Raw genomic sequence first — 23,260 nt, 5'->3', positions numbered from 1 at the left:
GTGAAACTCCTTAATCTGTGGTTGACCGCCTTATTATTCCATTACACATCAGCCATTATATCCTTGGTTTCTTTAACAACTAAGTGAAAAGCCAGAGGCCTGAATTGCTTTATATACCCTTAATGTCTCTTGCTCCCTTATTTTTGCAATGTAATTGTGTTAGCCAGTATTTTACAATAAACCTTAGTTTTCCTAGAGCTCTGGGAGGTATTTTTTGGCCTGCAGGATCTGGAGGTGTGCGGTACTGAATTGCTCTGCAGTGGTGGAAGTCTGGGCTTGGTAATCAAGTCTTAAGTACTGGTGGTTTAGGAATTTTTATTTAAAAGTACAGTAAGGACTCTTAAATTTCAGGGGTTCTTAAGTGGAGGAATGTTTACTTCAGCAAGTTCTATGGACAACTTGAAGGCTGATACTCTATTGCCATTGATATCACCGTGTCTAATACAATTCTTACCTTCCAGTAATGTAAGCCTTTTTTTTTTTTTTTTTTTCTTCTTGTAAGGAAGTCACAAACTATTTTGTAAAGAAAATGAAATGTCTGTTCCATAGCTAGGTAATGGTGGCTTTCTCTTAATGTCACTTTATTTCTAGAAGAATCCCAGCTTTACATAAGTTCATTGACACAAGTTCAAAGGTCTAGCCTTTAGCCTCAGAATACTTAACTGTCTATTTAAAATACAGCTGCAGCTGTTTGGCTTAGCACAAATGGCTGCAAGATCCCATGATGAGAAATAGTTTTTGCCTCATATAAATTTTCCATTGTGTCCAATGTGAAAGGCTTTTAATTAAACTCAGTAATTCACAATATTCTGCTGTCAGCTTCCATGTTTAAAAAAAAAGCCATCACTTCTCATGTTGGCTAGGAGAAAATCCTTTGTGAAAATGTCAGTCAGCAAGCCCGATCCTTGTTCTTTTGTACTTGAAAACAGAACTTTTCTGAAGCCTGGCTAAACGTGGGGCTTTAGCCTACTAACCTGAATATCAGCTTTTCCTCTGGAGCCGGGATCACAGAATCAGACCCCAAAAATCAGATCATGTGTCTGTGAGCATTGTCCAAATGCTCCTTAAACTCCAACAGGCTTGGTGCTGTGACCACTGCCCTGGGGAGCCTGTCTTGGTGCCCAAACACCACACCCAAGGGCTGAGAATGCTGAGAGACGTGCGTGGAGAATGGGCAATGTCATCTTCCTTAGTAGAGAGACCTTCACTGCTCATTTGAAGAAGCAAATATTTTTTTTTCAAGACCAGAGAAAAAGACCAAGTCCTACAGTTCTTCTGTAGCTTGAGTAATAGCATTGTTTACGTCAACCTTCTTCCATTAAGGTCAGAAAAAGTTGGGACATATAAGGAATTATTTTAGGCAAGAATATCATACACCAAACTCAACCTACTTTCAAAAAGCAATGGATTAAGGATTCATTTCACATGTGGATTCACACGGCAGAGTCTATACTGCATCATTTTTATTTTAAGATTCTGGTATAGAAGATGCCAGTCTTAGAGCTCTGTCAGGAACTTAAGCTCTTGCTCTTTTAAATACTTGTAAATAATTAAGCAATTTTTGTTATGCGCTAGGTTCAATAATCTTTGTTGTTCAACTGTTTAAGACAGCAGGCATGTGCCTTTTATTGAGTCATAGGAAGGTATCAGTCTTGGATTTTTGCCATTTTAACCTCAATAATATCATTGTTCTAGGATTATTACATGGCAGTATAAAGAGGAAGAAGATCTTTGGAAACATAAATCTTGCAAGCTTGTCAGGCTTGGATTCTCAGGCTCTTAATTCCTCTCACATTTATTCTAGACTGAAAGCAAACAAACCCTGAAGTCTTGAGAAAACCTCCAGCTCATTTTCTACCGCAGCTTCCAAAGAACCAAATATATTTTATGAAGTGTGAAGTGCAAAAGTGTGTTCCCAACATCTGGTAACTTTTTTTATATCATTGCACCAGCTTAATTCAAAGTTGTCCTTTTCATTAGCTTCACTTTTTGTCAACAATTACCTCTTTTCTTTTTATTTATTTATCTATCTATCTATCTATCTATCTATCTATCATGCAGATGCTCTGTCTGCCAGGACAATTCTCATTGCTGATTAAGCTCTGTCCAAACTGGCAGATATTAGGAAGAACTTCTTTACTGAAAGGGTTGTTAGGCATTGGAATAGGCTGCCCAGGGAAGTGGTTCAGTCACCATCCCTGGAGGTCTTTAAAATACGTTTAGATGTAGAGCTTAGTGATAGGGTTTAGTGGCGGACTTGTTAGTGTTAGGTCAGAGGTAGGACTAGGTGATCTTGGAGGTCTCTTCCAACCTAGATGATTCTGTGATTCTGTGATAACCCTCCACAGATCTTAGTATTACTCAGGGTTACTCTCAGGAGGACTTTCATCATTTTAAGAAACCTTTTAGAACTCATGCTTAAAAATCAATATTGTGACTTTCTTGTGTAATCAAGTCGACAGTCTAAACTTCCTCTTCTGAGATTCTAATTCCTTCAGGACTTATTCAGCATAAGCTTAGCCAGCAAAACCTCAGCAAGTACTTCGGTACTGCCTTGTAGCAAGGCAGATCAAGATGACACTTCAGCAGATCTAAGCTTTTACTAGTTTTGATGCACTGGAGTTCATCCATCAGTATAAACAGAAATGAATTGTCTCAGAATCATGTGCTAGTGGATGAAATAATCCATTTTTACTTCCCTTATTCTGCATTAACAGATTCAAAATGCTTAAAGATACCCTCCAGATTAAAAAAAAAAAAAAAAAAAAAAAGGTGTTCTTGTGGTTGTTAATAACTTCATAGACCAAATGGCAACTTCTGAACATGTATAATTTTTGTCTGCTGGTTCTCTCTAGTGCAGTAATTTTGGTTGAGAATTGCATGCAACTTGAAATCCTTTGAAGAAGGAATCTGAAGCATCTATAGTATCAACATGTGTAAATTCAGTACCTCTGGCACTAAACTTTGGTCAGCATGCCAGTTCATCTTATGAAGAAGTGTGTGCACTACACAAGAAAAGTTAACTTGTAATTTTTTCTCAAAAGTTGTGAATAGAAATTGTATTTATTCTCAGAGTTTTTATTCCCTGAAGAACTTATTATGTTACCATTATCAGTAACTTGATACTCTCTAAAGAAGCCTTTGTTGCTTCAGATTTCTTGAAGACAGACAACTATTGATTCAATTTTTTTATATATATATATATTTTTTTTTTTTCATGCAGAAATAATTATTTTCTGTACTTAGAGAACTTGGGGTAAATTTTCCTTTTTCATGTGGTAATGTAAACTCTTCCCCTTTAACCGATAGACTACAAAGGTACAGCATCCTAACAGACCTGAAAAAAACTAGAGGAACACCAACAGTAATTCTTCTGTTCTTATGTCGGTCGGGTCTGCGATGTGCTCATCAGGGTTTTTCCTTTCATAATTTCCTTGTAAGCTTATCGAAAACATGATCTCCTGCCCATTTTGCCCCTCCAGAATAAGATGCTTGGTATTTGCACAGTACCTCACCTTCCAGCTCTGTACCTTGTATCAGAGAAATATATGCATGGTAGAAGACCTGTTTAGTTTACCAGGAATATTAAACTGTTTTCAAGGCTTAGAGAGACAATGAATTGAGCTGACGTAGTCAGATACTGAGGATGCAGTGTGGGAAAGCATACATGACTCAGCTTGCCAAGAGTATCCAGTGCACTTGGATTAAGTATATTAATCTGCAAGTACAGAAAGCATTGGTTGAAGTAATTCTAGCAGCATTAACATTATACATTGGGATACAGGCTTTGATGGTGCAAATGGACCCAGACACTGTCAGTCTGACACCTTCTATCTCTAAAAATAAAATGTTCTGTCCATCTGTATTCTAAAAGTATTACTAACAGGTACTCAAATTTTATTTACCTGGTAAATTCTTGTTAATATACATATATCTTTTTAAAAGGAATGCTGCTGTAGCTTTTGTCTTGGTTATGAATCAGTTTTCTTTATACTTCCTGGGAATGGAGAAGGTCTCTGGAAATCATCGTAGTATAAGCTAAAACTGATAAGCAATATGAAAAGCACTATCTTGCTAATTTATCCACAAATAGAGTACTTTGGGGAGTTGAGCAACTAAAAATATAAATTTGTGAGCCATTAGGTAGAAAGCTTTTATTGAGCATTAAATTATATATATACTTACAATTCTAGTTGACAAAGTTCTTTCATTGTTACTGCTTCACTGTTTTGAACCTTTATAAAGTTATCTCTATCTCAACACGTGAGCAGCTCAGAGACAGTGTAGTTATTTATTTGTTTATTTATTGTAACCAAAACCTATTGGGTAAAGTAAACCCATACCTTGCAACAAGTCAGCCAGACCACTTTCTCAGGTCCCCAAGAGCAGGTGGATGTCAGGGGAGGCTGAGCCATCTCACAAGAGGTGTTAAGAAGCTATCCCTGACCCATGTCTTATAGTATTCATCTAAGGGGATTCAAGCCAAGGCTTCCAGCCATTATTTTAGTCACATGGAATGAGGAAGTGAACCCAGGCATGCTGGAGTCCAGCTGGGCACAGGAAAGCCTGAGGGAAAGACCATTGTAAGGTTTGTGGATCTAGTCCTCTGCTTCAACAAAAACAAATCTGGTGAATACACTCGACTGCTTTGAGTTGAATGAAATATCGCAGCCAAAATATTTCCTCATTAATTAAAAGATTATGAAAAACTTGAGGTTTGAGTTAGCAGTGTTACGTGAGGTCTGGTGGCCCTGGGTGGGAATGGGAACGTGTACCCCAGGGCAGAGGGGAGGCTGGGCTACAGCCCCTGGGGTTAAGCTTGAAGTTGCTTTCAAAGTGAAATGAATGGGCAGATGGTCTGCTTCCAACGTGTGTGACTTCTGAAATACAGGGTAAAATCAGATAGATGTTTGCTGTGGATGCAATGAAAGGATGAAGTAGCTGTTGTCATAGCAGATTGTGTTTCTCTAGAAGTGAAAGAAGATCAAGTAAATGGAATTCATAGATAATACTAAACGCGGAGGTATTTCAGTCCCTAGAGAGAACAGAAATATTACAGTTTATTCCTACTCACACTAATGCTAATGGCAAGTTTCACATTCACATCAGCAGGAGTATCTTCAACATCCCTGAGAAGGTTATGAATAATCGTTTTTACAAAACCACAAAATTTTAAAAATAAAGGGGGGTGTGTGTGAGGAAACGTATTGGTAGAAATTTTGAAGAAACATTCAAGAGAAAAATGTCAAGAAACAATCCTGTAAAATGCAACCTGTTAAGGGCTTATGAGTGCAGGGGGTAAAAGTAGCCTAGTTATTTGCCCACCTGTCAGATCACAGAGCAGGGAAGCAGTCACTCCTGGGGATCTTGGTGGTGCAGAATAGGTCTCTAGCTGGTACTTTAGGAACCATTCAAAGTTTCAAGAAGAAATAGCCGAATTTAGGGACCTAGAAAGTTTGTCATATGAAAGATGGTGGAATTTTTCACGTAAAAAAATGTCATCATCAGCAATGACTGAAGGTGTGTCTTTGTTAGTCCCAAATTTACTACAAATGCTCATAAGTCATCTCTGGTGGTAATAGCAACAGGGGACATATTTTTATGGAAAATAGTATCCACTAGCCACTGACATTTTTAGCAGTTTGGACTTGATCCACGAAAGGTTTTATATGATTAACATGCCTCACTTTCTAATGCAAATTACAAAAAAGCCTAACCCCTTGCTCAGTTTCTGCCTTATTCACGTGCACCAGAAATCTCAAGGCTAGAAAGAGAAGAGTCCGTGGCAGGTTGTATATTGCTCAGATCATCTGGTGTCCAGGATGCCTTTAAATTCTGATTCCTCCATTTTTTAACCGAGTGAGAGGATTTCACAGTCTGTTAGGGTCCGACTGAAGACTTTCCTTCCGAGGCGATAGGAGCAGGGGGTTCCCAGCCTCGCCCCGTGCCCTACAAAGGAGGGATGCGTGTCCTCGCCTCCCCTCCTAGCTCAGCACCCTAGGAGGAGCTGGAAGGATGACCGGCTGTCCCCACATCACCAGGGCCCCGGGAGCCGGCTCCGCTAGGTGGCAGGATGCCGAAGGGATCCCGTCCCGAAACCCGGGTGGATTTATTCCTCCTGCCTCCGCGCCTTGCCTGAAGACACGGCGAAGTGCGAGCAGCCTCCTGGAGCCCTGCCTGCTCCGTGCCGCTGCCTGCCGGCTTTGTCACTGGGAAATCCCAGCCGGGAAGGGGCCGTGGGGGGCGCAAAGAAGCCCGGTGCTGTGCCAGGGGCAGGGGACACCTCCTGGCTGCCCGCAGCCCCCGAGGGGGGACTGTCAAGGCAAAGGAATCCCGTGTGAAACCGCGGCGGGGTGCGGTGAAATGGAAACGCCTGCGAAGTTTGCAAAGAGTTTGGTTTAATTGTGGTGCAAGCTGTAGGACCACGGGGTAGCATGTTTGCCTCTTTAAAGAACCAGCTTGGAGGGGAACAGCTGCGTGCTTAGGAAAGCGTGACCTTCTTCCAGCGATATTTTTTAAGTCACAGAAGTGAAAGAAAAACCGGGTGTGTAAATAGCACTTTAAAGCATTAAATAAAATCAACCGGCCTGCAGCATTAAATCACGAGTTCTTGTTCCTGCTTCTTGACATCTTTGTTCTCCTTTAAGCGTGCTTTCCATCATGCTGTCTCCGAGAGCAGGGCTTTTGTTTGCACAGCGCGCACACAACGCTGCGAAACCCCGACTGCACCCGGGTCTTCAGGCTGAGCCCCGGCGGGATGCGCTTTTCCCATCCCCTGAGCTTCGAGTAGCTGTGCCTGCAGGAAAACCTGAAAAAAACATCGCAGCACGTGTGTCCCGGAGCGGGCGGCAGCGCTCCCTGCTCCCCACCTGCCCCCGGCCCGGTGCCGGTGCCCACCTGGGGATTTTGGGGGGCGGCTTTGGGGCCGGGGCTGCCAGCAGGGCTCCGGTCACGGGGTGCTGGGTGTCTGCAGGGGGGTCCCGAGGTGCCTGCGGGACGGAGGGACACCCCGCTCGGGTGGGGGCCGGGCGCGGCGGGGAAGAAGGAGGAGGAGGAGGAGGAGGAAGGAGGAGGCAGAGCGCGGGCCGGCTACCCAGCCCTCCCGCTTTTGAACCTGGGCACAGCAGAGGCGGGGAGAGGGGCAGGGGAAGGAGGCAGGCAATGACATCAGAGCGGCCCGAGCGGATAAGGTGGGAGAGCCCCGGGAGCGGAGCGGAGCGGGCGAGCCAGGCGTGAGCAATTGGCAGCCGCCGGTCCCGGCACGGCGCAGCCCAGCGGGCACCATGCAGAGGTCCCCGCTGGAGAAGGCGAACATCTTCTCCAAACTTTTCTTCAGGTGGGAGCCCCGGCGCCGCGGTCCCCTGGCCTCTCCTGGCCTCCCCTGGCCCCTCCTGGCCTCTCCTCCCTCCCCTGGTCTCCCCACCCCTGGCCTCCCCTCCCCTGCCCGGCGAGGGGTCCGAGCCCGGGGGGATCCCCGGCAGTGTCGGGTCGGGGTTTCCCCCTCCTTTCCCCTCCTCTTTTTGGTGGTGTCCCCGCCGCGGTTTGGCACCTGAACGGGCTTCGTCTGTCAGGTGTCATAAAGCCTCCCCGGTCCCCGAGAAATTAATTTATGACCCAATTTGAGCAACCTTTGGTAAATTGCTCAACTGGCTAATCTGTTAGCTCATTGCGCAGGGTGAGAACGAGGGCAGGGTGGGGGGATTGCTCCCCGAGCTGGGGTTCCTCCTCTGTGCCTCGTCGGGTATTTAGCGTTGGCTCAGCAATGCAAGATTTAGTGGCAATAGTTCCTTGTAAGCCTCCAAAGCTTTCTCTTGCAAGTCAAGTCCCTGGCACCTTTTCTTTTCCATAAATTCGAATAAAAAAGAGAAGGAGTCAACACCAGCACCCGTGTACAACATGCTTTAAAAGACAGTATAGAGACCCAAACACCTTCTGCATCACCTTGCTAGGAGCAGCACTGCCAGCTGGAAAGGGCAAGCTGGCTGGCACCAGCCCACATGCCATCACTTTTGCCCTTTCTCCTGGGAGCTGCTTTCCCCCTGTTGTTACTCGAGGGTCTTTCAGGCAGCGCTGAGGGGAGGGAGGAAATCTTGGGCAAAACATGAACGTAGTGACTGAAATGGGAGCACGTGATATAAAACCATAACATTGGCACGAGGGCTTTGGCTGAGTAACTGAGGGCTTTTAATTCCCTTTCTAAACATTTTGGGATGACTTTCCTCTTCAGCAGATTGGTCTAGGTCATTTTTTTTTTTCTTTTTATTTCAAAAGGTTTCTGAAGGGAAGTGGTCTTTATGAATTGCTCGTTTTGCCTGCCTCCCCCACATTCAGTCCTTTTGCTCCCTTTTAGCCAGATGTGATAGTGGGGAAGGATCCTAAACTTCACTGGTTTCTAGGGTTTTGCAAACATCCAGGTAAAGGAGAGCATCCTAGGGCTGTCCTTTACAGATGCTGCGGTGTGAAAGAAGCTGTACCTGCTCTCATATGCTGTTAGATCCAGAGCCTGTGGATGATGGGAGTAAACTTGTATAAATTCTCCGTAGAAGAAGCTTCAGTTAGCTTTCCTGTCAAGTATTAAGATACAAATCCGTAGGAAATAAGGCTGCATACTGACTTCATTGGTCATGGAGCCACTTGTGTTTCATTACATTTCTCTGTAAAGCTTCTGTCAGCTCTCTCCTAGAAGCTGGGAAGGGGTAGAGAAAAAATCCCAGTCGGTTAAAGTAAACATTCCTGATTCCTGCCTTAGTTAAAGTTCCCATGGCTGAAACTAGATGCAGTTCATGCGCAGTGAGTGCATGATTAACCATCCTTTGGTCTGATCTGAAGTCTTTTAAAATCCAAGTCTTAAAGTCAATTAAATGGCATTTGAATCAAACACCTCATGCATGATGCGTGATATTGCACCAACTATCTTACTGTAAAGGAAGTGGTAATAACTAATACACGAAGTAAAAGAGATAATCATGGTCAATACTGACTAGACCAGATAAATGTATTTACAAAACTTTGTAGTAGCACTGTTTCAAAGATAAATCAATCTATTAAAGTACATGGTCTGTTCATTGGGTAAGAACAGCCAAAATTGTATGGAAACTTCTATAAAGACTAATGTAATTCTAATACATTCTGAATGATATGCTTTTGTTAATTACAAAGTGTATGCTTACTTGTACTTTAAAAAATACACTGCGAATGCCTTTGTTTCTTGCAAACGTTACATGAAATACTTAAAAAATATCAAAAGTGAAAGCCAAAAGGTAAGAAAATGTATTAGAGCCAAACTGGCAGAAAGAACAGCTTTCTTTTACAAATAAACATGTAAATCAATATACATTTTTAAAACACGCATTATTTGTAGTTATGAGACATGTTAGCTTGTTTGAAAATGCTTCAGTCCTCAAGGACTCCATCAGTTTCTGTCTCATCAGATATAGATTAGGATCAATGCCAAAGATCATTAAAAGGTAAGCTATCCCAGAGCAAAAATTCATCAAGGTGTAAGAATTGTATAGTGCTTTGAAGTATGTTTTCTGTAATGAGCTTCATAAAGACAGAAGTATTTGTTACATATCAGCAAGGAGACCTGTCCACTCAACTGGAAACACCCACAAGGTAGTGATTAATGAGTTAGATTGGAACAAGGTTTTCTAAGATGTCAGAATATTTTATCAGTGTTTTAACTGAACGTACACACATCAGTGGTTTGTGAAACTGGTGCTGTTTAGTAAAGAACTTCAGGACATGCCTACATTGTATACACTTTGGTTCCATGAAAACATGAGACAGAGCTCAAGGGCATTTTGTCTGAAATAAGGGGTGTGTATGGAAAAAAGTTGCTTTTTCCAATGATAGAATAGTTGCTCTCAAGACGAACATTGATGAAAGCTTTAGTGAAGTAACTTCTCTAGTCAGTTGGTATCATTTGTGAATTATCAATCTGAATAAACTGCAATAAGTTGAAGGCCACTTTAGTAAAAGTAACACTAATATATTAGTTATCATTTCAGGAAATCTTGTGGATAAATGTAATGTTATTTAATATTTATTTAATATTTTATGATGTATTGTCAGCTTCTTGATGTTGATGTCTATAAAGCTGTTGACAAGGTTTTATTGTTCGATTACGTGTCCTGTTTGGGCTAGAGGGATAGGTCTGTATGTATTAAAATCAGAATGGAGGTACTTGCTCATAAGTGGATAATTTAAACATGTTTCACTGTTGTTTGTAGTTTTTTTTTTGTGTTTGTTTGCTTTCTTTCTTATTTCATTATGCTGAAAGGTGAGACACTGTCATGTGTATACAAGGAGTAGTATCTTTTTTTGCCATTTTGTTGGATTTTCAAGATCACCTAGACTGATGGGGCAAAGAGGAGAATTGTTTTGGGGGGTGGTGGTGGTAGTATTTAGACACTAAAACCAAGTTTCATCCTAAATTTGAACAGTTTTAGTTTCAGAAACTGAATTTTGATGGTTCAGAAGTGAGATATGAAGACAAGAGGTTTGAGATCTTCTATTAGTATGACACTTACAACCCCCTAGCTATTAAGTGTTTGGGGTTTCAGTTTTTTTTTTAATTTTATTTTCCTTATTACATTTAAAGAGTTAATCCCTTTCATTCCAAAACACTTTATCTGTGCACTGGCAACTTTTTGTCTTGTTTGAAGAAAATAAACTTTTATGTAGAAGCAGTCAGATGGTTATGTGCTTAGCTTCATGTTTGCTGGGAAGCTTCATTCTTGTCTATATAACAAGGTTGCATATGTTCATAGGGTTTTGCAGGGTCAAGGCCATAACGCTTGTTGCAAACAAGTCAGAGTACTTTGAAGTGACCTGGTTTTATTGTAGATTAGCTGAGGTCAGGAAGTATCATTATGGTTTAATTAATGCGGATATAATTCATTTATGGCTGGGTACTGGAAACACATCACTGGAGTATCAGAAGTGGCTGCAACTTTGGGACAATTCTGATTTTTCATTTATTTATTTTTTGATATCCGAGTTTAGATACTTGAATACAAGTTCACAAAAGGCAATCTTTATGCTCCTGTCCAACTCTCTAAGCATATACTTTTGCTTTGGTATATACCAATATGACAACTGTCTCAGCAGGACTGAGTAGTTCAATGCATGTTTATCATTAAATCCAGATGAGCAATCTAAACCAAGCCATCTTCATGCTCTGCCTTCTCATGGGCTCAGTCCAGCAGGCCTCCTTTAGTTGCTTTTTCTTTCCAAACCAGACAGAAAGTAACTCAACATCTTTTCACATGGCTATCCCTTGGTTCCAAGAACAATGTAGTGTGATGGTGATATGTGTTGGATTCCTTCTTCTGCTGTGTGTGCCCTAAGAGGCATAGGAAAGCAAATTCAGTTCAACGTGTCCTTCCCTCTAATGTCTTCTGGGAGGTAGGACTAGTTACCAGTGTATGGATAGTGTCTGTCCCTCCTTTTGAAAGTACTTTAGTTCCCTCTCTCAAGCTCAGTTTAAAGCACAAGAGCAAAAGTGTCTCTGTAGTCTGCTGGGTAAGAAACTTGTTTGCAAATAAGTCCTGATTTCTCTTCTAAGGGGACATTTTATGAAGTCTGTTAAATGTCTTCTGGTAATCCAGGATGTAAGTTTTGAGAGTACCTGGTCCATGCGTACTAGTCATAGTTATTCTTTCACTCTTCCTAGCTTAATTTATTCTTAATTTATTTTTTTATTATTATTATTATTATTATTTGCAATGACACCTTTTCAAAAGTAATGTTTGAGGGTGCCTTTACCAAATTAGTTTCTGATTAGAAAAGGCATTCTCATGAGGACTAGTTTGAATCCTTTCACACAGAAAAAGGAGCTAAGGCTAGACCTACTCCAAAAGGTATTTCACCTTGTGAGACACAGTGGCTGAAAAGTGGTCCCCACCCTATGCTTGAGCCATGTATTTTAAGAATTAATACCAAGAGGGTACTGTGCACACCGGCAGCTACGAGCAGGTGGGTTGAATCCTGCAGTGTGATGTCTCAGTTGCTGTGACAGCTAGCTTAGACACTTAGACACATAAGGCAAATTTCTTAAAGTCTATTCTTAAGGCCTGTTTTGGGTCTAGTCCTGAGGACTTGGCTTTCACTGATCCCAGGTAATCAAAAATCCTGTCCATTAGTGAATATCAAGCATAGATGCAGCTGCAGCATAGATTATGGTGCCATGGGGCTGCCTAGTCATTGCCCTAGGGACATGCTGGTCTGTTCACCCTTCACACCTGTTTGTAACAGTGAGTTTTCAGTACTTTGGAAAGTCAGCCCCTAGATGGTTGACATCTGTGCAGGTTTTGGGCTTCTTTAGGAAGTTTGAATTCTATTAATATTTCCAAAGTTAAATATGAAGCTTGAAGAGGACTGAAGAAAGTATGTTGTTCTCCTACTCTGAAATCACTTAGCCACAGGAATGTCTTTCTGTTAAATAAGGTTGAAATCTGTCCTTTTCTCAGCCTGATACTGCATCTTTGATCTAACTAGCAGAAGTGCAAACCTAGTGTAGCACAGCACCCTTCTCTGGGTGTTTTCTACTTCTAAAGCACAGTTGTTGTAGCAAGTTGCATCTGAATTTCTAAAGTACATGTAAAGCTTTTTATTCTACAGGAAAAAAAACTTAGTATTCAAAATGAAGTGGTCAGGTCTTTGAAAGACTTGCAGGCCTGCCTATACCTTTTCTCCTTCACCATGCTTATTTGATTTTAGTAGGATAGAGAATAATCCACCCAAATCATTGAACTACTGTTTTTAATACTTTAGGCATTGACATAGAAAGTAGATTTATTGCTTCTATTACAGAGGTTTCTAGAAACCCTAATACAAATTTGAAGTCTATTTTATTAGACACTGCTGAACATTTAATAATGAAGCCTGTTTTGAAGATCTTAAGGTCAAAGTAGATAGCACAAAGGATGGGTTAAAAAGAAGTTTGCTTATTAGTTCTGTAGAGAATAAAGAGGGGTGCGCAAAAATTAACTTGTCCTGGGAGCATGTGGTGGAGTTGGCAAATGGAGACTGCTTGAGATCTCCTATCCAGAACTTCAGTTGCCCAAGGGTATGGCAATGTTATTTCAGGATATTTCTATAGGAAGCAATTATCACATTTTTCATGCAAAACAGTTTCAGTCTCTGATTATCTAAATTTTTTGAATGTGCTCACTTTCAAACTGGCGAGACTAGTGCTGCTTATTGCAGGAGAGTTCTACAGGTTGCCATTATTATTATTATTAATAAAAAAAATATATATATCTTTTCTAACAACATATGCATGTAGTTACAGTGCTTCTGGGGGCAGGTTGGTGCCAGATCTAACTCTGGATAATAATGTGTCCCAGTATGTCCTCTAAAATAAGTAAGTAAATCAAAGATCTGACTGAACTGTAGTAGCTAAGAAGACTTTGGCATTACATATTATACAATGTAAGCTTGTAGATGCATTTCAACTGCCTTCCATGGGAGAAAGGGTAAGCCTGGTTACATGACCAAGAGCTCACAGGCTGTGTTTATGTATCACAAAGTCTCATATAAGCAAAAGGAACTCCATGAGCATTTTAGGAGTCAGCAAGTAGCTAAACCGAGGCTATGTGTCATGAAGCTCCAAAATTAGGAGAGAGTAAGTAGGTGCTTAAGACGTATTTTGAAAATAATTGTTTTTCCTTTGAAACCAGCACCCTCCTGCCTGTCAGATACAGGTAAGCATCCTTCCTTTGGGAGAGGGTGGGCAGGAGAAGGGACTGCTCCTGGAAGGCGGTGCTTGAGTGGCTTGCTGCAGAATTGTTGCCTTGACTCCACAGGCAAGGTTGTGCCTTAGGAGAAAATCCCAAGTGACAGCTGGGAAGTGTACTTGGTTCCAGGTATATTCTCATGCTGTGTTTTAATGTTGGTACTTTTCTTTTTATAAGCTTTTTTCAACTTTTAAAGTAAAGAATGTGAACCTTTATTGTATTGGAGTCAATCTGATCTTTCATTTTAACTTCTTTCAGTTTAACTCAGTTTAAGGTTAGTCTTTGAAATCTAGGATGGTTTTATCTCTCTGGAGGTAACAAATACTAAAAACCAAACAAACAAAAAACACACCAAAAACAAGCAAACAAAACAAAAAAACCACACCCAAATACCACCAGCATTGCTTTGCTCAGAGTCCAAGGTCATTTTGGAAACTGGGAGATGTGAGATATTTTCTCATTAATTTGCAAGAGTCAGACTGAAGACTAGCAGCATCATATGATGCAGCATGAAGAGAAGATGGCAAAAAGCAAGTCGTAGAGAGGCAGCCTACAACTCCGCATTAATTACATATCATTGTAGTGGCAATTTACTTGTTGATAGTTAGTATTTATATTAAATAAGTAATTTCCTTCCCCTTTCCTGTTCAAATTGCCACAAATCTATTCAATTTGAGATGTTTACCTCTGATCACATGCCAGTTGCTGATGCTGGAACAGATTACAGATTTGGAAGGGGCTATTGCATGCAAGGTGCAACTTCCTGCTAAATTATTATGAAATGTATCTATAAATGCATGACTAAAACAATGGAGTGCTAAACTGAATTAAGACGGGTGTTGTTACGTTAGTGACACATCTGGGAGACACATCTGGGAGCTTCTTAAATTCGGCTCAGTCATGAATAGCACAGCTCTGCAATAACTTTGTTGATACAGACTGTCTTCAATGTTCTTTACCTGTTTTAAGCGTCTTTAAAAGAGTAGGAAAAGAAAAACCCTTTCTTTCATATTCTTGCTATGGCATATACAACAGAAAAAGAATGAAAATGAAGAAACATTCTCTCCTAGACACTGTCACTGGAGGTATATTTTGAAACTGTTGCAAACCTTGTTTGTAGCACATCATCACCTCTATGGTATGTGACAGCTTTATTAAAGAAATATTTGAGGCATATATTATACTTGATTTTGGTATCCAAACAGTTGACAGACTTTAATATGCTGATCGTGTTTTACCCTTGTACATTACGCTGCTTAAATACCTTCATACCTCTTGTGTACTTTTTTTCCCCTCAAAAACTGAAAGATTTTTGACTATGTTATTAACTGAAAGGAAAAATATTGCATTTCTGCTAAAAGACTGAATATCAAAAACATTTAGAGATTAGATAATAATCTGATTAAATACCACTTTGAAAAAAAAAAAAAAAGACCAAAAATGCAAGACTTTCCAAAAAGTTGCTGATTTAGCTAATTAAGATTAGCTATTGAAATCCTGGGGTTTCAGCAGAACATCAATTATTCTTAAAACGGTGCTGTTCACAGCTAGTGGCAGAGTCAATGATATTGCAGCTAAATATTTTTCATGTCAAAGAACTCCTCGCAGAAAAGAACTGTTTATTAGTGAAGAAATTTAAATTTTAATTTTGATGGTCTGTATAAAAACAAAAAAAAACAACAACAAAGAAAACAGAAATGAATAAGATCTGTTTTTACCTTCTGTTGCTGGAGCCCTACAATAAGTATGTGTTAATATTAATCTCAGAACATCACATCTGTTTCTTTTTAAAGGGGAAAATGCTGGAAGTTTACTACAGCAGGCTACATACCCTGAAAATTATTTCAGCAGGTTACCATCTGAAGCAAAATAAGATAACTGCAACCCTGCTCTGCTGAGGGCAACAAGGCCCAGGATTTAGGCCATGGTGCCCGGCAGATGTGTGCTGCAGGTGCGCTGGGTTGTCCCACCTGGTAGCAAGGGCCATGTAGAGCTGGGCTCACCCTGTGTGGCTGTGTTGCAGGATGCTCCGAGGAGGGGTTTGGTGCTGTAAACACATTTCAAGTGTGGTAGAGCTGCCACCTCCCGTATAACATAAAGTACAGTTTGCAATTTGTGCTGCTGCTGGAGCGATGGACACCCATTGGAACAGGACTGGAGTGAGAACCTCTCGTAGCATTTGGTCTGGTTTGACCCTTTGGGAATGGCTGAGATCTATGTGGTTTATCAGTCTTTTCCTATGGTCAGTAGGCACTAGTGGCTCTACAAACACCTTAGGTTACAAAGCATCGGGCACAACATGCCCGACTGTCCTGGAGCAGCATAGCACCACTGCTCTGCTACTGTGCCATGCTCTTCATGTCTGAGAGAGGGTCCCAGGTCCCTGGGGAATTCCTGTGCACCAGAGGAAGAACCATGTGGTCGGCTTAGCAACACACAGGCTCCTTCTGTCTTCGGTGGCACGCAAAGCAGCCTAAAGGGAGAGTCAAATCCTATTGACGAGTCAACAGTGTGTGTTAATACTCTCTGGGAAGCCAAAGACATCTGTCCTATCCCTACAATTTGCTTGCGTGGGGTGAGACCGCTAGGGAAAGAAATAGCTATAGTAACAAATCTATTATATATTGCTAAAGTAAATGATAAAGAGATGGTCATTAGAAATCTAACCAAAGAGAACTTCAAACAGTAAGTTATGTATATGATATTTATATATCAAACTCATAAGGTATTTTTTGCTACCAGGCAATTAATATAGAGGTGGAACTTGTTTTCCGTCTTTTCTTCTTTCCTACCGTACACCCTTGAAACTTGTCCCCTGCTGGGTTTCATGTGTGTGTACCCATAATAACATTCCTAGTTAGTGGCAAAACTCTGACAACACTACAGGCTTCTCTGTGAAAGAGTTCGTTAAATGCCAGCCAGTAATCCGGTGGCATTTGCTAACATAATGCTGTAAAGCCAATCTGTTTCCCTTCCTTCTTGCTTTCTTCCTTTCAAAAGAAATTTGTCGTTCTCTGTAGACACAAAAAGAAAAAAAGCTTGGAATTAATGCTGGCAAATCACTTCTATTAAGCTTAAAAATAGCAGAAGCATATTGGTTAACAAACTCTGATTCAGGTGTTTTAGCTGTTGTTAAAAAAAAAAAAAAAAGATAAATACAGATGATATTGGCAGTTAAAATAAATGTATAGCCAGTTTGCATTTCAAAACTTTGCAAGAAATCAAAAGCATAATGATAAACTGGATGCTATTCGAACCTGGCAAAAATTTGTTTGTAGGAGATATTCATATATTCTCTCTCTGGTACATTCTTTTTCATTAAATATATACAGTCTCGTGCGGTTCTTGACAGCTGCTCTTGAAAGACAGTCCTGAGACAAACACCATGCAACGGGCCAACTCCTCCCACTATGAGCACTCACGCCTGAGGTCACTTAGCACAGCTCATGGTTGGCCACATCTAGCTAGGGTGGGACATGCAAGTAAGGCCAGGACAGCTGGGAGGTGAACATGCTGTAGACTGTGGTAGAAACCTGGCTGCAGACCGGGAGATCCCTGGAAGGTGTCAGTACTGCTCCTGTAGCTGGCTGGAGGAATTCATCTGCCGTATGTGCAGCTGCTCTGGTGAGCAGATGTATGAGGACAAGGAATGCACAAAGTGACTTGTTGACTTGGGAGAGGGGTGTGATTTAGGGGCACATAATTTAGGCTGCATTGATAAGTACATACAGTTAAATATATTCAAGGTTGAAAACTGTAAAGAATTTCTCTTTTGCCAAGACAATTTGGTAATTGCTTATTGTGGTCTCAAAGCATTATTAAGGAGCTCAGCAAGGTTATTACTTAACTACAAAATTGAGAATTAAAGAGATTGCTTAGGAAGTACTATTGCTCACTTGCGTTAGCTGCAGTACTGGTTTAGTGTCCCATAACTTATTTTATCATCGCCAAAATATATCTCCGTATACAGAACTTCTGATGAAGACAGTCAATGAGAGCTGCTGTTCCTGAAGGACAGGGATTAGCCATTTCTACATGTGATGTGCACAAAGTCAACAGCAACTGGTCCTTTTTGCCATCTTCTACCTGGTTTATCATGTGCAATGGCTGACAATGACTTTCATGTAACAGTATTATTTTAAATTCAGAAATTTTCTGCTAATCCATTTCATTACATCCCTGAAAACTCTGGTCCCTATTTCCAGTACTGGTGAAGTTTATGGATGTTTTACCAATAATTCTCCAAAGTGGATTCTCAAAGCTGGCTTTGCTATAGCATACTGTGAATCGTGTGTTATTTCTCAGCTAGAGTGGTGTCAAAGACTAAGCTAAGCCCATATGATTTGTCTGAAACCATAGTATGATTGCAGAAAGGAAGGATAATTTTCCAATTTCTTAAAGCATACTCTCTTCACAGAGGGTGTGATATAATTGTTCACTTGGGAAATATCTTTGCATTCTGCTGAATTATGGGGATTATAGACTTGTGTCTCACACAACCTATAACTTTGAAATTAACATTAAAATGTACATGGTGTGTTTTTGCAAATACGGTACAAAGAACTCAGTGCCCTGCTCATTGCCTTGTACTGATTAAATAAGCATTTTGGGGCATAATCAAAATCCAAAGCTAATTAAATGAAGTGATTTTGCAATTATTCTTTTAACATTATGTTTGTATATGTAGTTTAGTAAATATGATACAGAGCTGTACTGTATTATGCCATCACACATAGGTGCTGTGGACAAAATGTGAAGGCAAGAAAATGCAGCTTCAGAATTAACCCCAGAAACAGTCATCTTTTTTTTTTTTTCTTTTTCTTTTTCTTTTTCTGCTTAGATGGACAAAGCCAATTCTGAAAAAAGGTTACAGACAACGACTGGAACTGTCAGATATTTATCAAATTCCTTCTGCGGACTCTGCTGATAATCTTTCTGAAAAATTAGAAAGGTATGAAATGTTCATGGATTAACTTTGTTTCAAGAATCACATTGGAAATTTCATCAAGAAGTTTTTGGATAAATTGTCTAAATAACATTGGGCGCAAGCTGGTGTCTATTAACTGGCTCTCATTCAGCAAACAAGGGCATTCAGTTGTCCTTTGGAGCTGACTGGGATCCCTGATGCACACAATACAAGGGCTTCAGTTCAGTCCCTCTCCTGCGTCCTTTGGCACAGCTTTTCCTGATGTTCTGGGGCAGTTCACATCTCCGTGGTTGTGCCAATCCAATTAAACTTAAGTGCAGTGTGACATACATATTCAAAACTGGTAAAAAGTATTGAGTATTGGTATGCTTAATGCATTTTGACACAGAGAAGAATGTATAAATGGAATATTCTTGTTATTTAATATTCTGTTGAAAAATGAAGAAAAGTGTTGACTGATTAAATTCTTAGGAGTGCTTTAATCTGTGAGCTGAATTTTGACTAAGCATATGCTTATTATATATAGCATTGCTTCTGATTAGCTAGCAATTATTGAATACAAAGTTATTGCCCTAGCAGCACAGATTAAAATAAGGCTATGCGGTAGGAAAGTCACATTTTTGATGCTTTGTTGGTGTTTTCTTTCTGCAGACTGGAAGAGCTCCAAAGCATTTATTTGCCTATTATTTGTGCGTTGGTCTTAAGTACAGCAGGTTTCTTTAAAACATACAATGTGACCTTTTCATGAATTAATTCCCTGCAGGGTGATGTATGGCTGGGTATTTAAAACTGCCAAATATGTGGCTGAACTACGTTTGAACTTTTATTGATCTATCAAGTCAATGAGGACCAGGTCTTCAGGGTCTCTGCAAAGCTTTGTTTTATTATTCACCTTAGCTAAATCTCCTTGGATATACTTGAGTGAATTGAAGTATGTCGGAGCCACAGACCCATGTATTTGCTCACACAACTTAATGGTCTTGTTTTTTCGGTTTCTTTTCAGAGAGTGGGACAGAGAGCTGGCAACTTCAAAGAAAAAGCCCAAGCTTATTAATGCTCTTCGACGATGCTTTTTCTGGAAATTTATGTTCTATGGAATATTATTATATTTAGGGGTAAGATTTGTTCTTGTTTCTTGTAAACTTTCAGTGTTCCAGAAGTGGATGCAAGTCTTAGGGATTGCTAAATTGATACAGAATTATGTCAATAACTGCAGGTTTTGCTCTGTATATTGCTCAGAAAGATGGTAGGTACAGAGAGATACTCAGGGGCCTTCTTAAATGAAGTATTTTCTTATCACGTGTTCATATCTTTAAAACATGTATTAGTAACTTTGAAATGTACATATTGCTAGGTGCTAGCATATGTTCTTGCAAGCATGTGATTTTTTTGCATCACTGCTGAATTTAAGTAATTATTTTCTCATGTGACATTTTAAAAGAAGTTTATCATGAATTTTCAAGAGAAAATTTCATGTACATTAGAAAAAAAGACAGTGAAATATCACATGATTTGGTCAATCTTGCTGAAGTGACTATTACTCATCTCCATAGCTAAATGGTTTATTCAGGCTTACACATGCAAACAAAAAGTTGTCTTCAGTAGTGGTAACAATCCTGCATAAGTAACTGTGTAAAATATATAAGATATATACATATTTTATATATATATAACAGATATAATGGCCCAAAGTGGTCAGATGTACTCATATAGTTAGCAGTTTGTTTGTTTGTTTGTATATGAGACAGATCTCTAGGTCAGATTTTTATTTTGGATGGGTTGATACAGAAAGGAATTAATTCCATCACCATTAGAGTTGAATATGCCAGAGTTTAGCTGTTCTTTCAAGTAAGATTGTGAACTGGGCAGAAGGGAAATTTGTGTGAAACAACTCATAAATTTCTCTGAAGTTCATGCTGCTTCCGATGAAACAGAACTTATCTTTTCTACTTTTCTACCAGGTATCCCAAGAAACTATTATAAGAGAATAACAAAGTTATAGAAATACAAACTTTCATTTCCATTAGAATGATCACTCTCCCAAGCAGGAAGGGAAGAGTAGGATGGAGAGTTGTCATCATTGCTATAAACTTGCTTGTGATTCCTCTTATGATACAAGTATTCTGGTGTAGATCACTGTTAATTTAATTTGGATAACTAATAACTGACTACAATTGCACTTCAGATGGATTTTTCCCCTAAGAATTATGGAAAAACTAGCTGCTTTTTTTCTCTTGTAATACCATGCCAACGGGTAAGTGTAGCATTTTAAGTAAGTTTCTACAGCACTGAAGTTTCAGTGTCGAGTATCAGTAATAGAATGAGAGTCACAGAATAAAATAGCCTAAAGAAAGGGAAGAAATGCTCTGAAGAAAAAGGAAATTGTTTCCCTTGAGATGCAGCATTTACTTTCTTTCTTGACTGTAGAAAACACAGGATATACCTCAGTATGTCATGCTTCTTCACAGATTAAAAAAATATGTAGGCCTTTTTTTTTTTTTGGAATCACATTGTGACTATCCCTCAGATGTAGCTCATACAAAACAATACTGAAATTTCTCATCACCAAGGCTTAATTTCAAAAATAAAACCTAGCATGAAAAAGTTCTCTACATTTTAACTTTATGCTTCTTTCTTTTGGGTGGATACACTCACCCTTTCGTATACACAATTTCTGATTAACAGTAGGGTAATCAAGATGGTTGCTTAGTTGAGAAGAGTTATCGAAGAAATTAGCTCCAGGCCAACTTTGTTTTCTCCCAGCTTAAATCTCTCTAACTTATTGGGCTCTTGTCACTGATGAAGAGCTGCAGGTCTCCTCTGACTGACATTCACCTCTGTCTGAATGTGCCACTGCTGAAGATCTGGTTCAACGAGATGTGCTCTGTTTACCTTCTCCATCTACTGGGACCACACAAAGAGAAAGGAGGGGAGAGGTGGCTATGGTGCATTTTGTGCTCACTCTGTGGGGTTTCTGTGTCAAATTTTGGGCCACCCTCTGGCTGTTCAAATATCATACAGGCCTGATGGGAGGCAATGTGGCTAGAACTGAATTTGACAAGTCAGTTAATTATCTTTCTTATCTGTCTTTTCCAGGTATGGCAGTTAATTACCCAGGGCAGAGTCTCTTGGTGTGTGCAGAGCTGTCATAACACTTATCTCTATAATCTTTTACCTTGTTTGTCAACAGTTCTCTGGGACAAGACCGTTTCTTTGTAGACTCCAACACAATTCTGTCTAATTTGCTTCTGTCATCTCATTCCTGTTGCTAATTTTTTAACGTATTTCCTCTTGTGTGTAATAGACGCCAAGCCAGTGACTCCTGATTCACGTCAGGATTGTGTTTGAAAACAACAGCAGTTCTACAAATATAGCCTGCCATGTAAAGCAGAGTCCGTCAGCTTAAACTACTGTAGTAATGCATTCTTGTTAAAAGTTAAGCAGTGTCTGAAGGCTCATGCAGACAGTTTTGAGTATAACAGCCTTTCCCAGAATATATGCAAATAAAATACTCGGGGGCATGCATGCGTGTGATGTGCGGAGTTGATTTCTCTGTGTGGACTTTTTCCAACCAAGTACAATTATGGACCAGTTGCAGACAGAACAACAACAGGACTACAGAATTTTTGAGTCATGTTTGTTGTCTTTTTCCATTTCTTTAAGAAATTGCAGATGTGAAATTCAGCACATTGAAATCAAAATCCATACCTTTCACAATAAGCATGACAGGATTAAATCTTAGTTTAAATTCTTGGTTTCATTATGAGCTCTTCATTTTATTGGAAGCTGTAAGAGGAAAACTGTCTGCTAAAGCTGCTGATGTTCTTTTCAGGCCCTGCTCACGGAAATTAATGGGAGCCTTGCCATTAATTTAAATGGGGACAGGATGTTGTGCCGTATTGGCATAAGTGCAATCAAGTTGTGCATTCTTTTGAACTTCACTTTCCTTTCAACTCTTCCCTTGTCTAATCCCTGAGCCATTTCCATAACACCTTCCTCAAAATGTGTTTTAAACTCCGCTTACATCCCTGCTGTTTGTGCAGTTGTTGTTGCAACTAGAATCACAGCTTTGCTCTCATCAGGTCTAGTGGTTTTTCTGGCTCTCTTTTTTCCCCTCATGCGCTGTAGGTAATGGTGTTATTAAAGGGTGGACACTTGCACTCTGGCCCCCTAGAGTACTATGTTTCTCCCTCATAAGTGGTGTTGTGTTAGTTCACTTAATGTATCTGCTCCCCTGCTGGCCTAAACAGCTTCCACATTTCACCTCATCAGCAGATGTGTTTTGCAATGTAAAGAAAAGACAGTGTGGTGGTGAAACAAAAATCTTTCTTTTTAACAAGGTGCTGTCTAGCAAATTGAGTACTTTACTGTGAGGATCAGTTTGATTCCACTTACATTTTTGTCTTATAGTTATCCCCATGAAATTTATATTTTCACTCAGGTGAAGTTGCTGCTAACATTAACTTAGAAATGGTTTTAGTATCATGTCCCAAAGGATTCTAATGAGGATTTCCTGAAGTTCTCACATATAGATCATGTGTATGAGTGAATGGGGCAGGGAGGGATATGAAAGTCCCGAGGCACTTCTTGG

At 40.0% G+C, this 23,260-nt stretch overlaps 1 protein-coding gene across 1 annotated transcript in view; it reads left to right on the top strand.

Moving 5' to 3' along the window:
• The first annotated feature begins 7,088 nt into the window (after positions 1-7,088).
• CFTR (CF transmembrane conductance regulator) overlaps positions 7,089-23,260 on the top strand; it is an 86,100-nt gene continuing 69,928 nt past the window's right edge. Inside the window, exons 1-3 of the mRNA XM_040550160.1 lie at positions 7,089-7,336; positions 18,583-18,693; positions 19,673-19,784. Of these exons, the coding sequence (XP_040406094.1) occupies positions 7,284-7,336; positions 18,583-18,693; positions 19,673-19,784 (276 nt within the window). The 5' untranslated portion in view covers positions 7,089-7,283. The remainder of the gene's footprint in view (positions 7,337-18,582; positions 18,694-19,672; positions 19,785-23,260) is intronic.

The sequence above is a fragment of the Cygnus olor genome, chromosome 1 (assembly GCF_009769625.2).
Source record: "Cygnus olor isolate bCygOlo1 chromosome 1, bCygOlo1.pri.v2, whole genome shotgun sequence".
NCBI classification, from domain to species: domain Eukaryota; kingdom Metazoa; phylum Chordata; class Aves; order Anseriformes; family Anatidae; genus Cygnus; species Cygnus olor.
The sequence above is the reverse complement of the archived record's forward strand: the minus strand, read 5'-3'. Positions and strand labels throughout refer to the sequence as shown.